Source organism: Chiloscyllium plagiosum, unplaced genomic scaffold (assembly GCF_037043375.1).
Source record: "Chiloscyllium plagiosum isolate Xiang-an unplaced genomic scaffold, Cpla_swu_hap1 HiC_scaffold_23, whole genome shotgun sequence".
Taxonomy (NCBI): domain Eukaryota; kingdom Metazoa; phylum Chordata; class Chondrichthyes; order Orectolobiformes; family Hemiscylliidae; genus Chiloscyllium; species Chiloscyllium plagiosum.
The window spans coordinates 40,841,842-40,869,646 of NW_028270161.1; the positions used below are offsets into that span (position 1 = coordinate 40,841,842).

General features: G+C 39.2%; 1 protein-coding gene across 14 annotated transcripts in view; it reads left to right on the forward strand.

Annotated features, from left to right (window-relative positions):
* The window catches only part of anks1b (ankyrin repeat and sterile alpha motif domain containing 1B), an 818,433-nt gene that overhangs the window by 94,443 nt on the left and 696,185 nt on the right, over window positions 1-27,805 (forward strand). For 11 of the 14 annotated variants that reach the window (XR_015761150.1, XM_043713626.2, XM_087999556.1 and 8 more), the window contains exon 2: window positions 21,825-21,860. The exons of the other annotated variants lie outside the window; for them this stretch is intronic. Coding sequence is in view for 10 of the 11 variants with exons in the window: in XM_043713626.2 (XP_043569561.1) it covers window positions 21,825-21,860 (36 nt within the window). In the remaining variant the exon portion in view is untranslated. The remainder of the gene's footprint in view (window positions 1-21,824; window positions 21,861-27,805) is intronic. 14 annotated transcript variants of the gene reach the window in all.

Genomic DNA, 27,805 nt, shown 5'->3' on the forward strand with positions numbered 1-27,805 from the left:
AGATCTTCGCAAGTGGCAAAGCAATTGCATTTCTCGTTTCCCAAAGCAGCCGAGGACAAATCTGGTCCGGGCCTGGCGACTTGTCAATCTTAATGTTTGACAAAATTTTCTGCACATCAGCTTCCTCTATCTCTATCCATTTCAGCATGCACACCTGCTCTTCAAAGGTTTCATTCACTACAAAGTTTGTTTCTTTTGTAAAGACAGAAGCAAAAAACTCATTTAGAGCTTCCCCTGCCTTCTCAGACTCCACACACAAATTCCCTATGCTATCCCTGATCGGCCTACTCTTTCTTTGATCATTCTCTTATTCCTCACATAAGTGTACAATGCCTTTGTGTTCTCCCTAATCCGTTCTGCCAAGCCTTTCTCATGCCCCCTCCTGGCTCTCCTCAGACCATTTTTAAGCTCCCGCCTCGCCTGCCTGTAATCCTGTAGAGCTGAGCTTGACCCTAGCTTCCTCCACCTTATGTAAGCTACTTTTTTCCTTTTGATGAGAAGCTCCACCGCTCTCGTTATCCAAGGTTTCTTTATCTTACCACTTCTTGCCTGTCTCAGAGGGACATATTTATTCATCACTTGCAACAACTGTTCCTTAAACAGTCTCCACATGTCTATAGTGCCTTTACCATGGAACAATTGCTCCTAATCCATGCTTCCTAACTCATGTCTAATCACATCATAATTTCCTCTTCCCCAATTATATATCCTCCCATTTTGCCTAATCCTCTCCTCCATAGCTATGTAGAATGTGAGGCAGTTGTGGTCACTATCACCAAAATGCTCTCCCACCACAAGATCTGATACCTGCCCCGGCTCGTTTCCGAGCACTAAGTCTAGAATGGCCTCTCCCCTTGTCGGCCTGTCAACGTACTGAGTTAGGAAACCCTCCTGAACACACCTTACAAAAACAGCTCAATTCAATTCTTCTGCTCGAAGGAGGTTCCAATCAATATTGGGAAAGTTAAAGTCACCCATTACAACAACCCTACTTCGCCCACACCTTTCCAAAATCTGCCGACCTATGCTTTCTTCCATCTCCCTGCTGCTATTGGGGAGCCTGTAGTAAACCCCTAACAAGGTGACTGCTCCCTTGCTGTTCCTAATTTCCACCCATACTGACTCGGTAGGCAGATCTTCCTTGACAATGGAAGCCTCTGTAGCTGTGATACCCTCTCTGATTAGTAGTGCTACACCCCCTCCTCTTTTTTCCCCCCTCCCTATTCTTTTTAAATGCTCTAAACCCTGGAACATCCAGCAACCATTCCTGCCCCTGAGAAACCCATGTCTCTGTTATGGCCACAACATCATAGCACCAGGTACCGATCCATGCTCTAAGTTCGTCACTTTTATTCCTGATACTCCTTGCGTTAAATACACTTTAACTGATACCTTGGTTCCTTGCCAGGAAAATCCTTCCCACTAGTTGGTCTACCTCTTGCTATTGCCTCATCTGCATCAACTCTCACATCCAGTATACAGCTCAGGTTCCCACCCCCCTGCCATACTAGTTTAAACCCTCTTGAACAACTCGAGCAAACCTTCCACCCAGGACATTGGTCCCCTTCCAGTTCAGATGCAACCCGTCCTTCTTGTACAGGTCTCACCTTCCCCAGAAGGCATCCCAATTATCTACATATCTGAAGCCCTCCCTCCTACACCAGCTACGCAGCCACGTATTAAGCTGCGCCCGCTCCTTGTCCCTTGCCTCGCTATCTTGTGGCACCGGTAGTAAACTCGAGAACACTACTCTGTTTGTCCTACTTTGCAGCTTCCATCCTAACTCCCTGAAATCACTTTTTATATCCTCGATCCTTCTCCTGGCTATATCATTAGTGCCAATATGTAACAAGATTTCTGGCTGTTCACCCTCCCTTTTTAGAACCTTATACACCCGATCGGAGATGTCCCAGACCCTGGCACCAGGGAGGCAACATACCTTCCGGGAATCCCGATCCTGACCACAAAATCTCCTGTCGATTCCCCTAACTATCGAAATAGGTTATATTGTAAATTTTGTTTTTGCAGCACAAATTCATATCACATGTATGGAAATCTTCTGTTGCAAAGAAGCTCCCTTAATAAGGAAATTTGCACATTATTCAATAATTCAGTAAGAACCTGGTTACCAAGTGATGTATGCAGTGTTCTAGATCATTCATGAAGGTTTATGGGCCTCCACTCACCATTTAGCCTAAATCTAATTCTGCTCTTTTGGTTGATTGCTGCCATTCACTTCCTAACTTTAAGATTCTGACCTCCACTTTCCAATTCTCCTTGCCCTTTCCCAAAATGGTTCCAATTCTCCTTGCCCTTTCCCAAAATGGTTCCAATTCTCCTTGCCCTTTCCCAAAATGGTTCCAATTCTCCTTGCCCTTTCCCAAAATGGTATCTGCAACCAGTTCACTGCTGCTTTGCCATCGATCTCTTCATCATCAAAAACCTCTTCATAATCACTCTGTTCTTTTACTCATTCAGTCATGTTCTGTAATGTTAATCTTTTCTGCCTTGGTGTGTTCTGATTTCCTGTCCAGTGCCTTAAGATATTTGTTCACCTCAAGTTTGCTAAAGGATTTGTCTATTATTTCGACAGCGAGAAGTCATCCCATGTTCACGACCTCATGTTTTGACTACAGTTAGGACCACTTGACTACTAATTATTTTAGAAATAAATTATACTGTTTTGCATGACTGCTGAATCAAATGTTCAGTACCTGCATACTGTAGTTGTTACTGAGCTGAATAATGCGCATGAACTCTATGGGAATCTGTTTGAGAAATGACTGTTGCTGTTTACAAACATAATGACAGCAGGAAGTTGTAGATTAGCTGTTGCATTTGCTACCTGGTATAATTTTGTTCTTTAGTCAATCATTTTGTTTAGCCAGTTTAGTTTTGATTGAAGGTCAAATCTATGTTTCTAAATTACTCAAGTTTGATCCTTAATTCTCAGATACTGATTACATTTATATCACAGTAACAATTATTCTAAGAAGATAGGTATACAACTTATAGACAACGGATACTTGGCAGAAATTTGAAACCAATTTCAGCTGCATTCTTAAATAGTGTGATAACAGAACCTAACTTGATTGATTCTGAAGCATGAAAAGGTTACGATTCAGGCAGCATTACATGGGATCATTTTATTCCTGATATAAAGAAAGATCCCATGACCACCATGATTTACTGTTTATCCCAGGTCAGCAGCTGAAGCTTTGAGTTTTGTGCCAATTAGATATCATCCAAAGGATGAACATTACCACTCAAGGCAATTGCATCAGTTCTAGGCCAACATACTAAAATGGGCTTGAATAGGTCTATGCTCAGCAAAAGTTAGTTAAGCCTCGAAATAGAGTTAACATCACAATATTACATTATGATGATGAAATAACAATGTCAGTTGCATGAGAAATTAGAGATATCTATAAATAAACAGTTGCTCTCATCACCTATGCGGAAAATGTGTCTTCTGAAGTTCTTGCAGAAAAAGCTCATGGACTTCAGGCCCAATCCTGGAACGCACAGCAAGACCTCTATAGCTGCAGTTGATATTTTTCTAATCCACCTGTTAGACATGTTATTACATACTTCAGGAGAAGGTGGGACTTGAACCTGGGTCTCTCATTCCATAGGAAGGGACACTGTCACTGTGCCACAAGAATCCTTTATTACTGCTATTGTGAGCTGATGCTTTAATAGTAAATGCCAGAAAGCTGTTTGACTCCTAGGAAAATTAGATCTCTCCCTAGTCATTTGAACAACCAGCTTAAACCCTTATCAAGCCCAATGTTCACATATATAAACTTCTGAATTGTTGCATGGTGAAGAAGTAGTAAGAAACCCTTCTCCATTCCCACTCCCTTTAACCCAGAGATGTCCAGACCAATTGAATGAAACATTGACTTGACTGAGATTAATTAGTATAGGCTTGCAATTGAACTTGAGGCCTTCCTGGTTTGTTGAGCTTTTTGGGAGATCACAATTTGTCTTTTTTATCACTGAAGAAATTATATATGAAAACTTCAAATGGAACCTTCTGAAAAAGTAGCAAATTAAGTCAAGTCCCTTTCTGCTCATCAATTTATTGACAATGATGAAGAAATGAATTGAAATCTATAAGTTTTTACTCCAGCCTGTGCTCAGAGAGGATAATCGCAAATTTTTAAGCATCTAGTGTACAGAACAACTTTGATTTTCCAAATGAGACCGGTATAGAGTAATTTGTTCGGATAACTGATTGCTCGGATATCTGATCTGATTGTAAACAAAGGAAGCATTTACGGGACCTTGAGATTTTGCTTGGATAATCTGAAATTCAGATAATTGATGTTCAGATAACTGAGGTGGTTCTGTAGTTGCTAAGATATTTATAGAAATGGAAAACAGGTTACCTACTGTTGTCATCTAGAGTTATCTGTCTGAAAGGAGAATCTTATCAAACCTTGGCTATGAATGGGAAAGGGAGCAGACCCCAGATGTACCTCAGCCAGAAAGGGGATTGAACCCAATACTGTTGACTTTAATGTTAAAAATATTCCAGCTATTTAGCCAACTGAGCCAACTTCTTTTACACTAAACAGCTATGATTAAGTTAGATTTCTGTCCTCCCAGTGGATTAATAGCCTTAGAATTCTCTTACCCCCAAATATAATGGAGGCTGGTTCATTGAATTTACTCAAGGCTGAATTAGACAGATTTTTGATAGACAAGGGAGTCTAGGATTATGGAGTCAGATAGGAAACTGCAGTTGAGACCTCAACCAGATTATCCACTATCTTATTGAATGGTAGAGGAGGGTATAAGATTGGATGGCTCTGTCCTGCTCCTACGTTTCTTTGATAATAAATGGTCATGGTTGTTTTGGGATTTTTACTGAGTCTACTTTGGATCTAATGCATTTTTCTGAACATGTATGAAGTTATGATTTCCACTAATCGGTAGTTTTACTAGGAATGTATTGGTCCTCTTTCGTTTTGGCTATGTCATCAAACAGCCTGCAGAATAAAATGCTTTCCTGTCAATATGTCAAAAGTATGTTGTAATTTGGTGATAAAATCTTCTTATTAAAAGTCATTCTGCTTCTCCCCTCACAAAATATTGTCACTCTGCTTTACTCCTCTGTGCTAAATCCATTGTGAGAAAACCAGTTGTTTTGGACTCCAAGAGATGCTTTGGGGTGCATTATATTCTTAAGTTTGATTACACGTTTTCACCAATGCTTGTAAAATATTGTCAAATGGTGTCTCCAATGGGTTGTCTGTGTGGGAGCTGGAATGTGAAATCTACTGCCATGTTAACTGAGTAGACATGAAGCTAGTGCTTGAAGGAGACGTTACCAGAAAGAAATTAACGAGAGGTTGGAGGGAGATTTGTGTGTAGCATAAATATCAATGTAGAGCCCTTGCATTGTATGACCTGTCTGTGCTGTAAATTCTGTGGAACTTAACCGCAGGAGTCAGCACTCTTAGCAATGAATAAGAAATCTAGTTTTTACCTGTTTCAATTCAAATCTTGACTGGTCAAAATAATTTTTTTGGAATATCTGACAAAAATATAAGGCTCCACTGTATACATGGTCACAACCACTGAAGGTTTTAATGCACTTCACTTGAAGTGGAATCAATTTATGCGCAGCTAACGCCCAAAAACAATTGATCAGGTCATTTATTTTTATGTTGTTGACTTGAGAGTTAAATACTGACTAGGATATTGGGAATAACTTTAGTTTGAAATATTTTCTTTATTGTTTTATGGGATAAAGGTGTTACTGGCATTTATTGCCCATCCCTAATAGCCCTTAAAGGTTTAGGGTGTAGTTTTGCTCGCTGAGCTGGAGGTTTGATATCCAGACATTTCATTACCTTGCTAGGTAACATCACCAGTGGCAACCTCCAAGTGAAGCGAAGCTGTTGTCTCCTGCTTTCTATTTATATGTTTTGTCCTGGATGGGGTTCCTGGGGTTTGTGGTGATGTCATTTCCTGTTTGTTTTCTGAGGGGTTGATAGATGGCATCTAGAGCTATGTGTTTGTTTTTGGCGTTGTGGTTGGAGTGCCAGGCCTCCAAGAATTCTCTGGCATATCTTTGCTTAGCCTGTCCCAGGATAGATGTTGTTGTCCCAGTCGAAATACAAACCTTGCAAAAAGCCCTTAAAGGGTTTTTACATTTACCTGCCCACCTAAGAGGGCAGATGAGGTCTCTATTGAATGACACTTCAAGACTGCACTGGTATAATCACCTTGAATTTTGACCTCCAGTCTTGGAGGAGGACCTGAACCTAGAACCTTGCCATTTGAAGGCAACAGCGATATCAACTGAGCCACACTAGAGAGCTACAGTAATCATACAAAGTCACATAAATGCCAACAATCATTTCTAGATTCAAATGTATCCAAATGTGTTCATTTTGGAAGAGGAATTCTCGTCCAGCCATGGCAATGAAATATTTGTTTGTGCTAAAGTAACCATTGCTTGAAATCTTGTAATGTGAATACTTAGCCATTTTCCTGAAGAAGCCAGACTTAAGCTCTAAAACTGAAATGAGAAATGCTGTAAATACAGGGCAGGTCAGTCAACTACTGCGTAGAAATGGAAGTGAATGGCCTAGGCAGAATGTTTTATCTCAAATAGTTTTGACAGTGGGTTCACTCAGTGCTTCTGAAGGATAAGTGCAACAGAAATTGCTCTATCCAGCATTTTAGTTTTTCTCTTTTTGGTTCATGAGTAGGGTGTGTTTTCTAGATCTAAAAGAGATTTGTATATTAAACTCCAATTTAGTGCAGACTTATTTTTGGATTTATATTCTGTGCCAAAATAATTTTTTAATGCTAACCACAGAGATTCTTTTGTGACCAGGATCACTCACCTTTACAGAAGACTATTGATTAAATGGATCATCTTTTTTTCCCCATTTTGTACTTCCTTTCAAGGGTTCAACATGGCAACAGATCCACAATAACCTGAGCAACAGGAAGCCTGTTAAAAAGTACTGCTTTAAAAGAAATTCCTTGTGCGGGGGGAGGTGGAGGAAGAGAAGCATGCAACAGTCTCTAAAAATGCCACTTAATATTACAGATTTGAACATATTTGCATAGCTGCGCTTAGCAATTTAAACAAAAAATATTGTGCCTGCCCCTGGTGTTCTTAGCAATAACCTACTTTCACCTTGGTAGTTACTTATTTCTATATACTACAGTGAGCATTGTTACACTTCTCTTTGTCTGCACAAATTCCAATTTGATACATTTGTTGTACTTGCAATTATGCTTGCTATCTGTGGTAGGTGGAATTGATTAGAACATGCCAATATTACAATGATTTAATGACAACTGCTGAATACTTACTAGTTTGTCAATTTGATGAGCAATATCCCATATGCACAATGCTTTCTACGTTTGTCAACAAGCCTGCAGAAGCTGCATTGCAAAACTAACTTCATAGAAATCATACAATCCCTACAGTATGGAAACAGGCCAGTTAGCCCAACAAGCCCACACCAACCCTCTGAAGGGTATCCCACCCAGACTCATTCCCCTACCTTATTAGTCATTTCCCATGACTAATACATCTACCCGACACATCCTTGAACGCTATGGGCAATTTGGCATGGGCAATTCACCTAACCTGTACATCTTTGGACTGTGAGAGGAAACCCATGCAGACACAGGAAGAATGTGCAAACTCCACACAGACAGTTGCCTGAGGGTGGAATCGAACCCGGGTACTTGACCTGCCTTGCCGCCCACCTTGTTTGCTGTGAAGTGTTTGCACATATCATGAGGATATGAAAGTCATTAAAACATTCTTATGGTTTGCTGTCAATTACAAGTAATTGTCAAAACATTTTTGAAGCTTTTGTATTATGATGCTGTCACATCTTAAATTGGAGTTTACTGGGAAGTGCATTGTCACATACTAAATTGCAAGATACACATTCTAATAAAGGAAGTTTTTTTTTGTGAGTACATTCAATACTTGTGTAGTTTAATTTATTATTTGACATAAAAATGAGTTGATCTCTGGTGCTCAACACAGTTGGTCACTAGGTAATTGTTAATTTTTTGAATGCTATCTCTTAAACCCTTTTATAAAGTTGTGGCTTTCATTTGCTTATGGATGCCTTCCTAAATGTGAGTGCAAGGCAAAAGTGTCAGGAGAAAGTTAGAGCAGTTTAGAGGATTATCACAAGGATGTTACTTCATAATATTTGTTCCTAGTGTGCATACTCTAGCTGAACTATTGACTATCTTAGTTAATTAGCCTGTTGCATCCTGTTAACTAGACTTCAGTTTGTGACCTTCGTTGGTCACTGTGAAAGAAAGCATAAGAGGTACAGTTAGTAAGTTTGCAGATGACACCAAAATTGGAGGTGTAGTGGACAGTGAAGAGGGTTACCTCAGGTCACAACAGGAACTGGACCAGATGGGTCAATGGGCTGAGAAGTGGCAAATGGAGTTTAATTCAGATAAATGCACAATACTGCATTTTAGCAAATCTTAGCAGGAATTATACACCTTATTGGTAAGGTCCTGGGGAATGTTGCTGAGCAAAGAGACCTTGGAGTGCAGGTTCATAGCTCCTTGAAAGTGGAGTCGCAGGTAGATAGGATAGTGAAGAAGGCATTTGGTATGCTTTCCTTTATTGAGTACAGGAGTTAGGAGGTCATGTTGTGGCTGTACAGGACATTGGTTAGGCCACTGTTGGAATATTACATGCAATTCTGGGTCTCCTTCCTATTGTTAATAGCAATAATGATTGTATCTATTGTAGGGCCAGAGAGCTCTCCTACCTGGAGACCGCTTTAGAGGCAAAATTAGTCAAAACACATTAAAACATATTGATGGCCTCCAGTTTTCTTTTAGATTACTTACAGTGTGGAAACAGGCCCTTCGGCCCAACACCCACACCGACCCCACCGAAGCGCAACTCACCCAGACCCATTCCCCTACATTTCACCCCCTTCACCTACCGCTACAGGCAATTTAGCATAGCCAATTCACCTAACCTGCACATTTTTGGACTGTGGGAGGAAACCGGAGCACCCGGAGGAAACCCACGCAGACACGGGGAGAATGTGCAAACTCCACACAGTCAATCACCTGAGGGGGGAATTGAACCCGGGTCTCTGGTGCTGTGAGGCAACAGTGCTAACCACTGTGCCACCGTGCTGCCCATAGTGACACTAGCCTTACTGTACTTTTACTTTGTATTCAAAGAAATATGATCAAGGGTCATTACATCAGCAAACAGCAAGCAATTCTCATTAAATCCCTCCGACTGGGTGCATTCTGTGTCATTAGTGTTGAAGCAAGGAGTAGATAGTGAGACAGCTGATTGCCTCTGCTGTGTTACTAACAATTCTTTTTACTGTTTGTTTCTGGGATGTGAGTGTCCAGGAATTATTGCTTATTTCTAATTGCCCTCGAGAGCTCCAAAAGCCACATTTATTTGAGGTAATCTTTAGGACATTGTACTCCAATTCTGCGAATCCCTGGAGATGCATTTATTCACTTTGCTGGAAAGCAGTCAACATCCACAATTTTGTTTGAAGATATCAGTCAACTTAAGGGAGAGACAGTTTATCTTTCTTGTGAATAGATAAGCTTCCCTGATGTTTTCCTTCTCCTTCCCTGATTTCTGTTGTATTCCAAAAGGTCTGAGCAGACAAAGTGTAAATCATCTTGATGATCTTGCAAAGGCCTGAATTATTTTTATTTTGCTAAAGCAGCTGTAGTTGAATTACCCTTTAAATAGAGTTCTTAATTGAGACATCATCTGAATGCTGAGCTATTCCATGTTGCACACGTTGTAAGTTAACAGCTCTTAGAACTGGGGCTCCGAACATCTTGACCAATTCGTGCATAGCACTCGTTTGCTTTTGGCAATGTTTACAGAAGGGGATAATTCTATTTAGAGCTTTTTTATGGAATGTATTAATCCCACTACTCTCTCAATTTCTCACATTTGTTTTCAGTTGGTTTACAATCTAGTTCTATGCAAGTGCATATGGCAACCATTTCATTTTCTCGTGATGCCTTATTGTCAATTTATTAAAAGATTGTCAGTGCTGACGGGATTTGCAAACTGTGACCGAAAGGCCCTCTGAGGTTTCGACCGTGATTGTAAACTAGTATGAAAGAAAATTCAATTATCTTGAATAAATTGTTCTGTACATTGGCCAGTCAAATGGGAATATTTATTTTGTCTCATGGATGATAGTGGAAGCCAATCTGTAGATTGTGGTGATGTTAGTTTCAAGGTAAACCACCAAGGTAAGTAAGTGACCAGAGGTTCGCGATATGAATTGAGAGATTTTTGTTTTGTGAAGCTATTAAAGAATGTAGATTTGATATGCATGATTGAATTGAAGGCTGACTCCTGTCCCAAGTTCTTATTTTGAGGTCCATTTCTCAGCGCAGCACACAGGTTGAAGGGCAGATGTATATCCTCCTATCTTTCCTAAAATATTGCATACCAAGGGCAGATTTTCTTTCTTCTATTTGCCTCAATTGATGCAGTACAGTTGATGGGTTGGACTTTACATTACATTCTGCCTAGGACCAGTTGGTTCAAAGGAATATTAATGAGGAAGAAGCGGTGATGACACTTTAAGTGGAGTCTTCTTTCTCACGGTGCTAGGCCAGAATTTCCTAAAATCACCGTCTGATATCAATGGGCCTACATCAGCAGTTGCTGCAGGCAAGAGGAGGGGGCAGAAGGAGATATTCTTGTTTCTTGCCTCACTTTGTTTTGTGGCAGACTGAATGCCTTTGTGTGGAGTTGGGATGGGAGGAGGGGGCTTGTTGAAGGGGCATGCAGTAAGATGACGCAGCTGCTATCATATTTGCATGGACTGGAGCAGCCTGAAGATCAAAAACCGAGTCAAGCTAGTCATTTCTCTCTTCTGCCTTGTCCCTCCTCCACACACACCTTAACTGTTGCTTCCCAAAACATTCAGCACAGGAAACTTGGGTACTTCAATGTAAAACAAACGTAAATGCAGTGAACTCTCTAAATTATGGACACCTAAGGAACTTGCGTCAGCTCTTCTACTTTGCAAAGGATGTTAACTTTTAAAATGGCTATTAAACACACTAAATATTGTCTCGATATTTGAAGAGCCAGCTGAGATTGTGATCACCTCCCACCTGCAAAAAATGGGCTTTGTGCATGGGAAATCATGTCTCACAAACCTGATTGAGTTTTTTGAAGAAGTAACAAAGAGGATTGATGAGGGCAAAGCGTAGATATGATCTATATGGACTTCAGTAAGGTGCTTGACAAGGTTCCTCAAGGGAGACTGATTAGCAAGGCTAGATCTCACGAAATACAGGGAGAACTAGCCATTTGGATACAGAACTGGCTCAAAGGTAGAAGACAGAGGGTGGTGGTGGAGGGTTGTTTTTCAGTCCAAGGCCTGTAACCAGTGGATTGCCACAAGGATTGGTGCTAGGTCCTCTACTTGTCATTTACATAAATGATTTGGATGCGAGCATAAGAGGTACAAGTTAGTAAGTTTGCAGATGACTCCAAAATTGGAGGTGTTGTGGACAGTGAAGAGGGTTACCTCAGGTTACAACAGGATCTTGACCAGATGGGCTAATGGGCTGAGAAGTGGTAGATGGAGTTTAATTCAGATAAATGCGAGGTGCTGCATTTTGGTAAAGCAAATCTTTGCAGGACTTATACACTTAATGGTCAGGTCCTAGGGAGTGTTGCTGAATAAAGAGACCTTGGAGTGCAGATTCATAGCATTTTGTAAATGGATTAACAGATAGATAGGATAGTGAAGAAGGTGTTGTGTATGCTTTCCTTTATTGGTCAGAGTATTGAGTACAGGAGTTGGGAGGTCATGTTGCAGCTGTACAGGACATTGGTTAGGCCACCGTTGGAATATTGCATGCAATTCTGGTCTCCTTCTTATTGGCAAGATGTTGTGAAACTTGAAAGGGTTCAGAAAAAGTTTACGAGGATGTTGCCAGGGGTGGAGGATTTAAGCTAAAGGGAGAGGTTGAATAGGCTGGGACTGTTTTCCCTGGAACGTCAAAGGTTGAGGGGTGACCTTATAGAGGGGTGTGGATAGGATAAATAGACAAAGTCTTTTCCCTGGGGTGGGGGAGTCCAGAACTAGAGGGCATAGTTTTAGGGTGAGAGGGGAAAGATCTAAAAGAGACCTAAGGGGCAACGTTTTCATGCAGAGGGTGGTACGCATATGGAATGAGCTGCCAGAGGAAGTGTTGGAGGCTGGTACAATTGCAACATTTAAGAAGCATTTGGATGGGTCTATGAATAGGAAGGGTTTGGAGGGATATGGGCTGGGTGCTGGCAGGTAGGACTAGATTGGGTTGGGATACCTGGTCAGCTTGGACAAGTTGGACCGAAGGGTCTGTTTCCATGCTGTACATCTCTGACTCTGAACAAAACAAATATGTCAAATGCAGTCCTTAAGCAATGGAACCTGTTCCAAGAGTGCTCTCAAATAATGGATTGGTCATACCAAGAGGGCTCTGTTGCATGCACATCTTCTGAATCCATGGGCTAGCTGTGTGTGTGTATCTCTCTCTCTCTCTCTCTCTCTCTCTATTTCTCTCCTGGCTTGTATTTTGCAAGTACGAACAGCAGTAGCCGGGGGGATTCTTGTCATGAAAAGTACAGTGTTTACTAAGTTATGTGTGTATTGTGTGAACTTTTTAGTGTTACTTTAAGTAAGCCCCTAAGTTTAGATTGTAAGAAGACTCAATGCATTGAATGCTGATTGTGGACCATTTGTTTATATTGATGGTTTTAGGATGCTCCGGATTGTAGTTAACATTGCAATTCATTTAGGTTTCTCAGTAAGTGTCTGATTACACAGTTAGACTGTTTAAAAATATTGCCTGTAATAAAAAGTATTTTTGAGTGCTGACCTATTAGCATTCTATTTCTGCGTCTGTATTTTACAACTCCTAAGAATGCATTAAGTGCATTTTTACAGCCATGCATAGTGACCTTTTAATAGTGAAACCTCTTAAACTGTTGAAGAATGCAGAAGTTCAAATGTTTATTGATTTCAGTTAATGCCAATTCAGTTATGAAATGCCCTATGAATAAATTGATTGCAGCCTTCTGAAGGAATTCTGCCTTGTTCACTTCACTGTTTGATACAATTAAAATTAATTTTCATGGCAAATGGAATTTTTGATGGCTCTGTTACCCATTGTGCATGAAACAGCCTTTGAAGTAATTAATAAGCTTCTTCCATTAGCAGTCTCTCTGATGGTGGAATGAGATCTTTTGACTAAGCTGCTGAGGAATCTGTGCATGTACACTCTCCCTCGAGGGACATGTCTCATTTTACCAATATGGAGAGCACAATTGTAGATTGAGAGATGAGGCTTTGAGGCCTCCACCCCAAGACTGGGTAGAGATATCTCTGAAGTTTGCAGCTTTTCTGTACAAGGCATTGCTAAGCATTCTGATCTGGGAACAGCCCACCCTTGGGGCATTAGCTTTAAATGCTATGGTGGAGCTGACTTGAAAGAATCTCAACTATAGTGACAGAGTGACCCTTCCTGTTCCATTAGTGAGACAGAACTAGCTCGTCAATCATCGAGAGTTCCCTGCAGGCTGCCTGGTTTTGATATTGGATTACTGAGTCCACTGTCGCAGACTGACTTCTTTCTGAACTTGTACTGATATGTGGGTCTTCATGGAACAACTTCTCCCTCAAAAAGACTCCTTAACAATCTTCCATCCCAAGGGGTAAGAGATAGTTGGTCTCTAAAATTCAAATGTGGATATATATAATTTACAATGTCTTGCAGAGGAAATTTTGAATAATTTTCCTCTCATTGCTCTCTGAATAAGTAAAAAGGCCATTCGTGGGACTGTTCATTTCGAAGATGCTGATTGGTCAAATGCTATAGCATGGGGTTTTATACTTTTGAACTGGTGTTTTGCTGTTTGAATTTCACAATTGTATCCATTTTCTCTTCATCAAAGCATTTTATTGTGTGGAAATAACAATTGTGCCCTGCTTTGCATCAGCGAAGATTTAAGTTTACAAGGATGTTGCCAGGGTTGGAGGGTTTGAGCTATAGGGAGAGGCTGAATAGGCTGGGGCTGTTTTCCCTGGAGCGTCGGAGGCTGAGGGGTGACCTTATAGAGGTTTGCAAAATTATGAGGGGCATGGATAGGATAAAAAGACAAAGTCTTTTCCCTGGGGTGGGGGAGTCCAGAAGTAGAGGGCATAGGTTTAGGGTGAGAGGGGAAAGATATAAAAGAGACCTAACAGGCAACTTTTTCACACAGAGTGTGGTGTGTGTTTGGAATGAGCTGCCAGAGGAAGTGGCAGAGGCTGGTACAATTACAGCATTTAAAAGGCAACTGGATGGGTATATGAATAAGAAGGGTTTGGAGGGATATGGGCAAGTGCTGGCAAATGGGACTAGATTAGTTTAGAATGTCTGGTCGGCATGGATGAGTTGGAGCGAAGGGTCTGTTGTACTTCTCTATGACTCAATGACTGTAATTTGGTATGATTGCCATAATGGTTGTACATGTTGTTCATGCAACTCAAGAGCGTTTCCCATGATATAGATAACTAAAAGGTTTCTTAAAGCTATTTCAAATTCATAATGCTTCCAATAATTAACCATATCGGGTAATGTAGTTTCAACACAATGCGTGCAATGTAAGTAAACTTCTGATTTTATGAATTCCATTTAGAATTAAGTCTGCAGTTGTTACTATCGTGACAATAACAACTTGCACTTAAATAACATTACACTTTAAAAAGGCATGCTAGGCCACTTGTAGCAGTGTTACAAAGCAAAATTTGATACTGGGCCACATAAGGAGATGGCCAAAAACCTGGTCAGAGGTGTTAAGGTGCATCTCAAAGGAGGGAAGAGAGAGAGTCAGGTTATGTGAAGACATTCCAGAGGTAAGGACCTTGGTAGCTGAAGGCACAGCAAAAAATGCCAAAACTAAATTTGGGATGTTCAAGAACTCTGACTTTCCTCTCTGGAGGGAAGGAGGAAAAGAGGTGACCTGATCGAGGTATACAAGGTAATGAGAGGCATGGATAGAGCCAGTAGCCAGAGACTTTTATCCAGGGCAGGATTGACTGGCACAAGGGGCCATAATTTTAAGATATTAGGAGAAAGCTATAGAGGGCCGTCAGAGGTAGGTTCTTTACGCAGAGAGTTGTGAATGGATGGATTCGTTGCCAACAGTGGTGGTGGAAGTGGAAGCAAAGTCATTCGAGACATTTAAGCAACTGCTGGACATGCGCATGGACAGCAGTGAATTGAGGGATGTATAGGTTAGGTTATTTTATTTTACATTAGGATTAATCCTCGGTACAACATCGTGGGCTGAAGGGCCTTTCTGTGCTGTACTTTTCTATGTTCTATATTAAGCCAGAACTAGAGGAATGCTGATATTGTGAAGCTGGAGCAGATTGCATAGGTAGGGGAGGTCAAGGCCAGGTGAGGAATTTGAAAACTAGGAAGAGAATTTCAAAAATAAAACTGTTGCTTACCAGGGAATCTAAGATCACTGAGTACAAAGGTGATGGGGGAAAGGAGATTTTGCTCCCCTTGTCATAACTTGCACTGTGTTTTAGGTGGGTGCAAGTCTAAGGAATGTAACATTTTTGGGCGGCACGGTGGCACAGTGGTTAACACTGCTGCCTCGCAGCGCCAGAGACCCGGGTTCAATTCCCGACTCAGGCGACTGACTGTGTGGAGTTTGCACGTTCTCCCCGTGTCTGCGTGGGTTTCCTCCGGGTGCTCCGGTTTCCTCCCACAGTCCAAAGATGTGCAGGTTAGGTGAATTGGCCATACTAAATTGCCCGTAGTGTTAGGTAAGGGGTAAATGTAGGGGTATGGGTGGGTTTTGCTTCGGCGGGTCGGTGTGGACTTGTTGGGCCGAAGGGCCTGTTTCCACACTGTAATCTAATCTAATCTAATCTAATCTAATTTCTTGTAAGGACAGCCAGGAGCACTTTCATGTGATGAAATCTCAAGGCAGCAAAGACATGGAGGGAGGTTTCAGCAATAAATGAGCAGAGGCAGAATCAGGTTTCAATGTTGCAGAGGTAGAGGTAGGCAGTCCTCAACATGTCACACGTATATGATGAATTCTTTTCAGGGTTAAATACTGAGTGTAATGCATTAATCAGTTTTTCTAATTTCTGTCTGATGAACAGCATCAATGTAGAATCCATAATCAGTAGGCATAGTGCATGTGCATAGGTAACTAAAATTTCTTTGGAGCAATGGATATTACTGATGCAGTGTATGCTGTAGGTCAAATCCAACCAGATATCCCAACTAATCTAGTCCCACATGCCAGCACCCGGACAGATTCCTCCAAACCCTTCCCATTCGTATACCCAAATATTTTGCTTTGTCGACAATTCTTCAAGTTGGATAAAAGCAAGGTATTGCAATTTGGTAAGTCAAGCCAGGGCAAGACTTATACAATTAAAAGTAGGGCCTTTGGTATGTTGTAAAACAGAGAGAACCATAGGTTCAGGTACTTTATTCTTTGAAATTTGCATCACTTAGACAGGGTGGTTAAGAAGGTGTTTAGCATACTTGCTTTCAACTCTCAATCCTTTGAGTGTAGGAATTGGGATGTCATGTTGAGGTTGTACAGGACATTGTTGAGGCCTCTTCTGGAGTCCAGTTCTGGTTATAGCATGTTACTATTATAGGAAAGATATTATTAAGCTGGAATAGGTTCACAAAAGATTTACCTGGATGTTGCTGGGAATGGAGGGTTTGAGTTTAAAAAAAAAGGCAGGATAGGCTGGCACCTTTTTTTTTTACACTGGAGCATAGAAGGTTGAGAGGTGACCTTTATCGAGGTTTATAAAATAATGAAGAACATTGCTAAGGTGGATGGCAGGTGGCTTTTCCCTAGATAGGGGTTTTCAAGACTCGGGGGCATATTTTTAAGGTGAGAGGAGAAAGGTTTAAAAAAGACATGAGGGCCACCATTTTGCTAATGCAGAGAGTGGTTCATGTATGAAATGAACTGCCAGAGGAACTGGTGGCTACAGGCACAGTTAGAATGTTTAAAAGACATTTGGATAAGTACAAGAATAAGAAATGTTTGGAGGGATATGGGCCAGGAGCAGGCAGGTGGGACTCGTTTAGTTTGGGATTATGGCTGACATGGACTGGTTGGACCGAAAAGTCTGTTTCCATGCTGTATGACAATGACTCAACAATTGTGTTACTGAGTAAGCCTAGGTTATCTATTTTTTTTTTAGATACCTAATTTGTTAACAGCAGATTGGGGAAGAAATGTCAAGCAGAAAATCTATTTTCAGGCTTATACTATCCCCACCACCTTGATGGATTATTTAAGTTCTGTTTGTTGGTGAATTTGTTTCTAGTGAATGTTGTATATTCTGCCTCCATAACTGTCATAATTCAGAAGATTTTCAATTTTGTCTTCAGTGAATAAACTGCTATTTAATGTTTTCTTCCCTTGGGTGCTACCAATTAAATACATTGCGCTGAGTTTGCATTTGCATTTATTAAGCTGCATCAGTCTTTCTATTGAATGTGGTGTCAAGCAATTACTACTATTAAATAGCTACAATATAATTCATATCTGTCAATAGAAGGATTAAAAACACCAGATTGAATTTAAATATGGCACCGAATTATGACCAGCAGTATTTTGTACAACCCTTATTTTCTATCTAATAAGTCATCAAATATGTGAACTGGAATTATCCAGTTTCTATCACCAGTTATAAAATGAACTTTCAATAGAGACATTTGCCACTTTTACTGTCTGGGCCTCATGCCTGATTGTAGCTGAGTGAAGTAACCATAGCAGGGAAGCTCTGCATTGTTGACTTATTAACAAATGTTACAGGTAATGTCAGGCTAAAAAAATTGTAACAAATTATGTAAAACCATGACTTTGCTTTTTGCCAAAATTTGCACGAGGCTTTGGTATTTTCATGTCATAAGAATGTTTGCTTCGAGAAGGGACCCTGAAAACTTCTATTCCACAGTTGAAATGAAAATGATTCTGCTTGTTTTACACTTTCAGTAGGATTGACTATCGCCCCAGTTGAAAATAGAAAGTGCCAGAATGACTCAGCTATGTTGTTCTTAAACATTTTCTCTCCTGTTGCTTGCTTTTTTACCAATTACCAGTTTATTTCATATTTTCCATGCTGACTTCATCCTGATGTAACTTCTTTGTTCTTTGTACTGTTTTCACCTCTGAATTAAATGGGGTGACATATCCATGAATGTAATGTGAAGCAGCTGTTGTAAAGAAGCAGGGGATTGCACAGATTTTGTACTTGAAATGTACATCGTAACTTACTGTTTCAAACTCTGTGAGGAGTATACAACAGTATTGGTTACCAAGGAAGGTTTCCATTGCGGCAGATGGTTTGCTGGAGTACAGACATGAATTGAGAATTATGAATATTTAACAAACTCTTCAATCAGTGGTTTCTGCTGTAATACTTGTACAGTCATGATGGTTTAGATTTGAATGGAATAAATAATGGTACTGGCAAAGGTATAGGATAACACAATTTTCAAACTAACTAGTTTGAAATCGCAAGAACAAAACTCTCACACTGTACAGATGAAAAACATGATGCAGGATGGATGTAAGCTTGCTTGCTGAGCTGGAAGGTTTGTTTTCAGATGTTTTGTCATCATACCAGGTAAAATCAGTGAGTCTTCACTGAAGCACTGGTGTTAGAGACCCGCTTTCTATTTATGTGTTTAGGTTTCCTTGGGTTGGTGATGTCAACAAACACACAGGTTTGGATCCCATCCACCACCCTCTAAGAAAAGGAACAGCAAATGACATCACCACAGGAAATAACATCACCAACCCACAGAAACCTAAACACTTAGAAAGCGGGTCATAAACACCAGTGCTTCACTGGAGGCTCACTGATGATGTTACCTAGTATGGTGACGAAATATCTGAAAATGAACCTTCCAGCTCAGTGAAAAAACTTATATCCAGAACCTCAACCTGAGCTACAAATCTTCTCAAAACTCGCTATCATACAGAATCTATCAATGAAAAACAATATTTACGAATTTATTTTCTCAATTCAGTTTTGTTTTTATTTTACAAATACCTCACATGGAAGTTGAATCTTTCCAATCTGGTTTATGTTTTATCATTTAAAGGGCTGTTGGCTTCTTTTTCATTTCGTTCCCTGTTTTTGTTTAAACAATAAGATCAAAGATTTGTGTGTCGAGGTCTTGTTGTTGTGTATAAAGTTGAATTATCCATAAATGTCCCCTTCCCTAGCCCCTCAATGTTCACTGTAACCAACAGAAGAAGAATCTAGCCTCTCACTCAGGCTTTTGAAACTAACATACAGGAAACAGCATTTCTGTCCAGCTCTCTGCATTAACTCAACTGGAGAGACTAAAAGAGTTGCACATTCCCTGAATGATGTTGACGGTACCCTAGATCTCATTCATAACCTGGAGCATAGATTAAATGCTCAAGGAGAAAAGCATAATGTCTGATGTGTTAGCTTGCGTCCAGTTGTACAAGACCGAAAAGGCATGCCTTTATATTATCTCTCTGTACCAGGTCAAACTCTGTGGCAAACAAGTATTGGTTACTCCCTGCATTGTCAACTGAGTTTCAAAGTTGATGTTACCCTCGCATGGATAGAGACCTCATGAGCTGTTAAATGCCCTTTTTGACTGTTACGAGATCCCCAAACATTCTACCTGTTTATCAGCATCCGACAGGTTCTTTACAAGGATCAATATTCGTATTCCCTGACCACAATGAAATTAAAAGTGGTTTCAAAATTTTCGTTATTGAGATTCTTCCTGTGTATGCCTTGAAAGTTCTGTGTATTGATGCTATTGACATGCTTCCTGACTCCTTAAAATTTCAGGGTAATTTGTTTAAAATATATTCCCTTGATGTTCCTTTTCTATTTTAGTGCTTACTTGCAAATGGAAATTGACCATTGCTGTTTTCTAATTGCCTACTCCTTGCTTTCTGACCAAGATTAAGATAGCGAACTCAACAATGGCCAATCCAAATTAATCCTATCCTTATTTCTCTACATTTTCACAGCAGAAGAGGCACAGCTGTGATATATTTTCAGCTGCACATTGTAGTGAGGTTACATTGTCTATTCAGGCTTTTCTATCCCTGTTCCACTTACTACAAAATGCCATCCCATAGCATTTTGCATTTCGATGATAGCAGCATCCCCTCTTTGGACTGATAACTTGAGGGACAATTATTAATTTCTAAGTGACCAGTGGAACGAATTGCAGGACCAGACTTTTTACTGTAACAAACTAAAATCAATATAGGACAAGAATCTTGATCTGGGCAGCAATTTCAAAATGAGCTATTTTGGCATTAATCATTTAACTTCATAGAACTCTCTTTGGTGTTTTATTTTCTACACATTTCCAACAGACAAGTTCTAAGCTCCTCAGATTTCCACCAGGCTACCTTCTCCATTTGCAAAGTCCAATGGCCCTTGAAATTATTTTGATCAGTCTTATCCTTGAACCAGCTTCCTTCAGTAATGCTTTCTGGTGAATCCTTGTTTGTTAAATCTCCACACATTTTTTTCTTGCTTCCTTGCCCTCACTCGCACACTCCCGCTGTTTTCCTTGTTAGATTACATTGGCCTGTTTGAGAGAAAGCTCGAATGATGACTATTCCCTGCTACTTAACAGATTTTGGTTTTACCTTGGGGGGAAAAAAGTGAACATTTTGCGATAGTGGACTTATAAGATGTCACATTCGTAACAAGGGTAACATGCCACCTTTACGCTGAACAAGTGAGGTGATTCTGTACATACATTTAGTAGTACTTCTCAATTGCTTGCTCTACCTGAGACTGTTAGAAGTCACACCTGATGAAGGAGCAATGTTCCAAAAGCTTGTGACTTCAAATAAACCTGTTGGACTATAACCTGGTGTTGTGTGACTTCTGACTTTGTCCACCCCAGCCCAGCACTGACACCTCCACATCATATTCAAGACTTATCAGTGTGTTGTTAATTAGAAATTGTTTTTCAATTCTGAGTGCATAACTCAATTTAAATTCAAAATAGTTTTTTTTTGGTTTAATCCATTTGTAATTTTCTACCCAAATACAGTTAAAATATATAACTAATGAACACTAATCTGAATCTATTCCCATAGTAACATGTTGATAGTGTGCAGGGTCAGTTGGGTGAACCAACCAAGTTGTATTGGGGAAGAGAGTACAGGGAAATAATCACTGAGTCGCTTTGGTTGATGGAGTGGGGTCAGATGGAGCACCCAGGAGGAATATAATAAGGTAAGACGATTGAAATGGAATGGATCTAGCTATTGAGCAGTTTGAGATTGACAGGATTTAGAAGTCAATTTGATGCATGGGGCTCTCTCGAATGAAGGATTGTTGGGTATGTGTGTGGTCTTTGTATGGCAACATTAGGAGTTCTGGATTAGTTGTGATTTATGATTAGGACCAGAGAGGATGGCTAGGATTGCACTGGTCAGCCAGACCTAGAAGAGATGCAGATCTATATCAGGATTTCGTTTGCAGTGGTGGATAAATTGCAGCTTATTTGGAAAACTATATCATATCAGTCTGCTTAAAATAAGCCTTCAACTGCCTTTTATGAATTGAGTGCAGCTTTCAAAGACCAAGTCAATAGCTAACTTAATATCTTATATTATATTCATACACTTGAATTTTCCACTCGACGAGCTCATGAAAAGTTTAATAGCTGATTTACTTCAAAAATACGTATTGTTTAGAGCAATAAATTTATTACTTTCATCTTCTGCCTTCCAGGAAGCGGTTCCTGCACTCCAAACTGTCACCCACAAGGTAGGAAACCTTCACGTGGACATTAACAAATACCAATCTGGCAGTAAAACTCTTGACCTATGTTATTAGTTCAAACCTCATTCTCTCTAAAGTGAGTAGTTTAGTTGTTTACTAATCATTCCTCATGCTGAGATATTTTGATATATATAACTAACTACAATCATTTTTGCAATACTTGGCTGATTCATTGATCTCTCTCTGTGTTTTGCAATTATGACACTAGCCCGCTCAAACTTGATTGTGTGCTCTATGTTGTTGTGAAAGCTCCAAAGTGGTTTTGCTTCAATAAATCAGATGAAAATTATTGTAGTTATCTTGGACAATAAGGGTTTGTAGTGATTAAGCTAGAAAATTTAGTCTTGTCTTAGTGCTAAACTTGATTAAAACAATACTAAAAATTCAAGTATAATAGAACATTTGAATAAAGTGCTTTCCTAGATTCTGAGTTATTTAACACTGCAATTTTAAAGCAAAAAGGAAGTTTAAATATGTGAGAACACCTCAATTTGGCAATCTTTGTTGAGCTGTTGAGAAAATAATATTTTCTGACACTTCAAACATTTCCAAATGCTGGTGGTTTTGGTTGCAGTCAAAATAATGTTATTTCTGTCTTTGAACAGTCAAGTACTTGAAGTTTCTAAATAGTTTAGTGTTTACTTAAGGATGTTCGTGTAAATTTGTACTGATGTTGGAAAAGCATAGTTTGAGACAAAAAAGGTACAAAACTTTATTTTCCTGAGTTGATTTAGCATGTTGAAATCTACTGCAAGAAAAATTTCATTTTCAAAAATAGTAGAGCAAAGTTCAAATGTTTGTTACCACTGAAGCCAGGAATGAGACTTTTCATGTTTGTTTATTTCTGTGTTGGTGTATAGCCACAATGTGCACTAACCATTCTAAATATTAGACGATCACTCCAAAGTTACAGTTCAGTAATCTCTGAGAGTTTACCTGAAATTATTCTCCAGTTAATTACTAGGAGGTCGTATTGCACAGAACTCTTTCTAAATTGTAGTATTATTAAAATCTGAAGATGAACCAAAACCTTCCCAGGTGATCACAGAATGCCGTACCAGAGATGCCTTGGGAAATTTCTAACTCGACAATGATCAATGTGATCATTGCAGGAAGAATCTAATGTTTAAAGAAGAAAATCCTTCTGCTTCAATTCTGCATAATAATTCTTAGAGGTGGCCACACCTCTATTTGGATATTTTTTTCTTCACGTTAAAATCAAAAACTGCTGAATCTATATTAATCAGGAAATGTAGCTTTCATTTGAGGCTGAAATCTAAAAGTTTTTATCTTCAAACGTATTTTCGAATTTGGGGTGTATGTGCACTATTGAGTGAAAGCCTGTATGTTGACTAGTTTATCTGTTAAAGTTTATGTTTCAATTAAAGCTAGCTGCAGTAAATTAGTGACTGACATTAGCTCACCTAGTTTTTTTCTACAAGCATCCTTAATTTCAAATGGCCGATATGTTTAGCTTGAAATTTTTCCCAACAATCTTAAGGAATGAGTTAACACGATATGATCAGCATCTCACAGCTATATTAATACCAAGAATCCCCCTCTCACATCAGCAAACAACTCCATTCACTTATTAGTTTTCGCGATCTAAATTTCCATTTCATTTCAAACTGTCTGTCTTGGAGCAATGTACAACTTCACTAATGAACTGTATTTCTCAGTTCTACAGTCACAGGAGAGAAAAAGAGGAAACGTGGTTTTATAGATATTTCTAAAGTATTTACAATTGGAGAACATTTGGAAAGTTAAACAAAAGGACTGCGTTTAAGTGCAAAAGCAAAATTTGGGCTTTTTATTTGAGTAATAAGTTTACAGGGAGACTGATAACTAGATTTGACAGGCCTATTCATCACTCTATCGACAAACAAAGGAGCTGCATACACTGCACTCCCCAAAGCTCTTCAAAGTGAATTCATCATCAGCAAGGAAAGCAAAGAGTGTGGCAGGGTCAGAGGAGAGGATGGAAACAGCAATGAACTGGAAAGATGGTCTCTTATTAATATTCACATGCACTATTCTTGAGATATGAGACCAGTGATGTCAGTGCATGCATACTAAAGTGAGGCAACAAGAAGTTTTATAAAAACACCAATTTTTGTGAAATGGAATGTACATTTACAGAGTGGCAGAGAAATGGCTCCATCGCTGGGATAAAGCTATGCAAATATTCGGTCCCTGGTAAATACTTGTTCTTGCATGCAATGTGGGTGCCAGTGGCAAGGCCAGCATTTATTACCATTGAACCAAATGATTTGTCAGGCCGTTTCAGAGGGCTTTTAGAGTCAACCACATTCCTGTGGGTATGGAGTCATGTTAGGTCAGCTAAGGATGACAAGGTTTCTTCCCTAAAAAAAAACGACAGTGAACCAGATGAAGTTTTGACAATAGATAATTTGATAGATCTAAGTACTGAAATAAGATGGCATTTCTGGAATTTTGTTCATGGGATATGGTCATCTCTGACTGGGCCAGTGTTTATTACACATCCCTAATTGCCCACAAGACAGTTAAGAGTCAATCACATTGTTGTGGATCTGGAGTCATATGTAGGTCAGACCAGGTGAGGGTGGCAGATTTCCTTTCCTGAAGGACATTTGTGAGCCAGGTGGGTTATTATGACAATCCACAGTGGTGACATGGTCTCCATTCGGCCATTTTAAAAAAAAAATTCAAGATATGTATTTGAACTCAAATTTTGCCATCTGCCATCATGAAATACATACCTTTGTTTCAGGAACATGGACTTGTGGTTCTGGATTTTTAGTCCAGTAACATTGCCACTATGTCAAGAGTTTCCCATTCCATTCCATAAAAGTGTTATCTTTCATAGAATCAAGTCACCTTGCATGACCTTCTCATTCTGTGTTTTGGAGTCGTAACAGAATTTGATCCATTGTAGGTGTCCAGAGTTCATAAATTATAAGCATCCTACGTCGACCAGGTTCCTGTTGTATAATTTGTTATGTAGTTGTTTGGATTTTCCGGTGATATATGTTTTATTCTGGGAGAGTCAATTTATTCAGGTTTTGTTGCGTGCTGTAAGATTAGGTTGTTTCTGCCACAGCATAGTGGTGGTTATCGGTTTATTTCTCTTTTAAAATTGTTCCACTTTCATTTTGAAATGGGTCAGAAATGGATCAACTTTTATACTGTATAAAAATATGAATAATTGCACTACCACTGTAAAACTTTTATATACAGCGTTAAAGACCTACAGACAGCTTATCTAATGTTCATTCAAAAATGGTTCAGATAAATATTTTGATAAATAATTCTAATGATATGGAATATCTAGCTTCAATGATAGGCTCTAATGGATCGTGTATGTTGCTGTAATTATATAGTGAGAATTATGGTTTGAATTGTGGTCCAAAGCAGCATAGTTAGAGGGGAAAGATGTTACACATTATCCAATAGCTGTCACCTGTTCTACAGTACACTGTTATTGAGGCTTGGAGAATTGTCAACAATCTCTATCTCACTGCTACAACACATCTTAAATAAATGTTTTTTGGTCAACTGTTAGGCTGCCTTGCTGTCAGAAGTATTCAAGCCTTATTTAGAACACTATAGAAATATTTTCACATACAAGTTCCTGTATCTGTGTAGGATGAAATAAAAGTGACATGTTAGAGAATTGATTGTAATAAATGCAATAACAAGTTCCAGGGCAATTGATTATTACGCTTAATAAGCATATGCATCTATACAATAGATTTATCATATGGAAGAATATACTTTGCAATTGTAATGACAATTATAAAATAAATTTCAGTATAAATATTTTGAATGGCAAACTTTTCTTGAACAGCATTTTACAGAAATATGTAGGCGGTATTCACAAAGCTGTACAATTATACTGAATATGCAGATTCCTGAAGAAGGGCTTATGCCCGAAACGTCGATTCTCCTACTCCTTGGATGCTGACTGACCTGCTGCGCTTTTCCAGCAACACATTTTTCAGCAATTATACTGAATGAAGAATTTTCACACATATTGTCGGAACTCCTGCATTCAGTTCATTTGCTCAGTGGAAAATGCATATTGATGATATTTTTTCAGTTAACATAAGGGAGACGACCTGTGGGAAATTCAGAGATGAAGAGAATGTTCTGTTTCATTGCAGAGTATTTATTTTGTGAATTTGAAATGCTTAGCTTCTCAGATATGCTGTAAAAGCCCTCCATTCGAGTTATGAGTAAAAGCCATGTTCTGTACATCAGAAGGTCACATTGACATTGTTTTGTCTTGGATTTAGTACTGAATCATGTCTCCACAAGATTTCATTTCCTGCATGTTCAAGCTACATTAAAAAAAATTTTAAGCACATTTGCCCAGTATATTAGGGCAGAATAACTCTTGTGTTTACTAATTGCCAGGTTACCTGCCCCACAATGAGGCATTAAGTAAGGTTTTAGTGCTGAAGCTGGTTAGAATACTAGTGCTGAACATGACAGGTCCAACATCCTTCAATTTTTTTTTAAATGGCTATGGTGCTTTTGCTGGCTTTATTTGAACAATTTCTTTTTTCGTGAAAAACTTATATCCTTTTTTTGAAAAGGTGTGCAGAAAATTAAATATGGACAATGTATAACAGTTTCTTGCTTCTATATTACTGACTTAGTTGTTCCTGAATCTTTAATATGTACAACAATGCAACTTATGTTGTACTGTGTGCCAAATTTTGAGATTTCACATTGACATGGAAATGTTGGTGGGCTGATTTTTGGCTATTGCCAACAAATTAAATTTAATGCTCAGGAGTTAAATCCACACAAGAAACAAGTTATTTGGGAAGCTGTATTAAAGGCAGTGGTCAAGCTAGATAAACTGCACTGTTTGTATGCTGGAATAGTTTGAGCTGATAGTATTTGTTGATAATGTCAGTGATTTTGACATGTATAATATTGGAATGGCATTATTTCCATGAGGTGTCTCCCTAAGTATATAGGAGAAAGTGAGGACTGCAGATGCTGGAGATCAGAGCTGAAAATGTGTTGCTGGAAAAGCGCAGCAGGTCAGACAGCATCCAAGGAGCAGGAGAATCGATGTTTCGGACATGAGCCTGAAGAAGGGCTCATGCCCGAAATGTCGATTTTCCTGCTCCTTGGATGCTGCCTGACCTGCTGCGCTTTTCCAGCAACACATTTTCATCCCTAAGTATATAGTCAGTCAGTCCAGCCAATACAGACCTGTGAAAGTAGGCCTGTATCTATCAAAATTTATTGTTTCATATTATGAATCAAGTAAGACTTGTATAGAAAATAGCATTCATTAAAATGTATTGTATATGCAAGTCTAACCAGTTTCTTGGTCAGCAGTTGGCTACTCTAAAACATTTTAATCCACCTTCCAAAAAAAAGCAGTCTTTTCAGAGGCATACAAGAGTATTTGGTTCTTGACGGTTGCTGAGCATGGAAAGTAATTCAGTGCAGAGTGAAATTTTTAACCATCTTTGTATAGTCTTTTCAGTGGTTTCTCACAAATTCACAATGCAGACATCGATAACCATCTTATGAAACTCTCATTTGTAGCAATATAAATTACAGCAAGCCAAAAGTTGTTTAAACAGAAGTAAAAAATGGGAATATTGATTTCATAAATAGGCACACAGAGCAAAAAGATGCAACAATGTAGTAGTAACACTATACAAACTATTGATATTAGGCTGCATTCAGCATTATTCTGTTGGATGCTTTATTTTAGAATGGATTTGAAGATCAGGTCATGGTACAAAAGGGGTTAATCAGACTTTAGTTGTGATGAGTGATTGGGGAAACTGGCTTTTATCTGAATGAAGAAGAGATGATCTAATAAAAGGTTTGTAGGGTTTGACAGAACTATTTCTGTAGGGCAATGTATTGGTAACGAGAGGGCAACAACGTTGAGGAAAGGCGTTGTTTTAACTTGA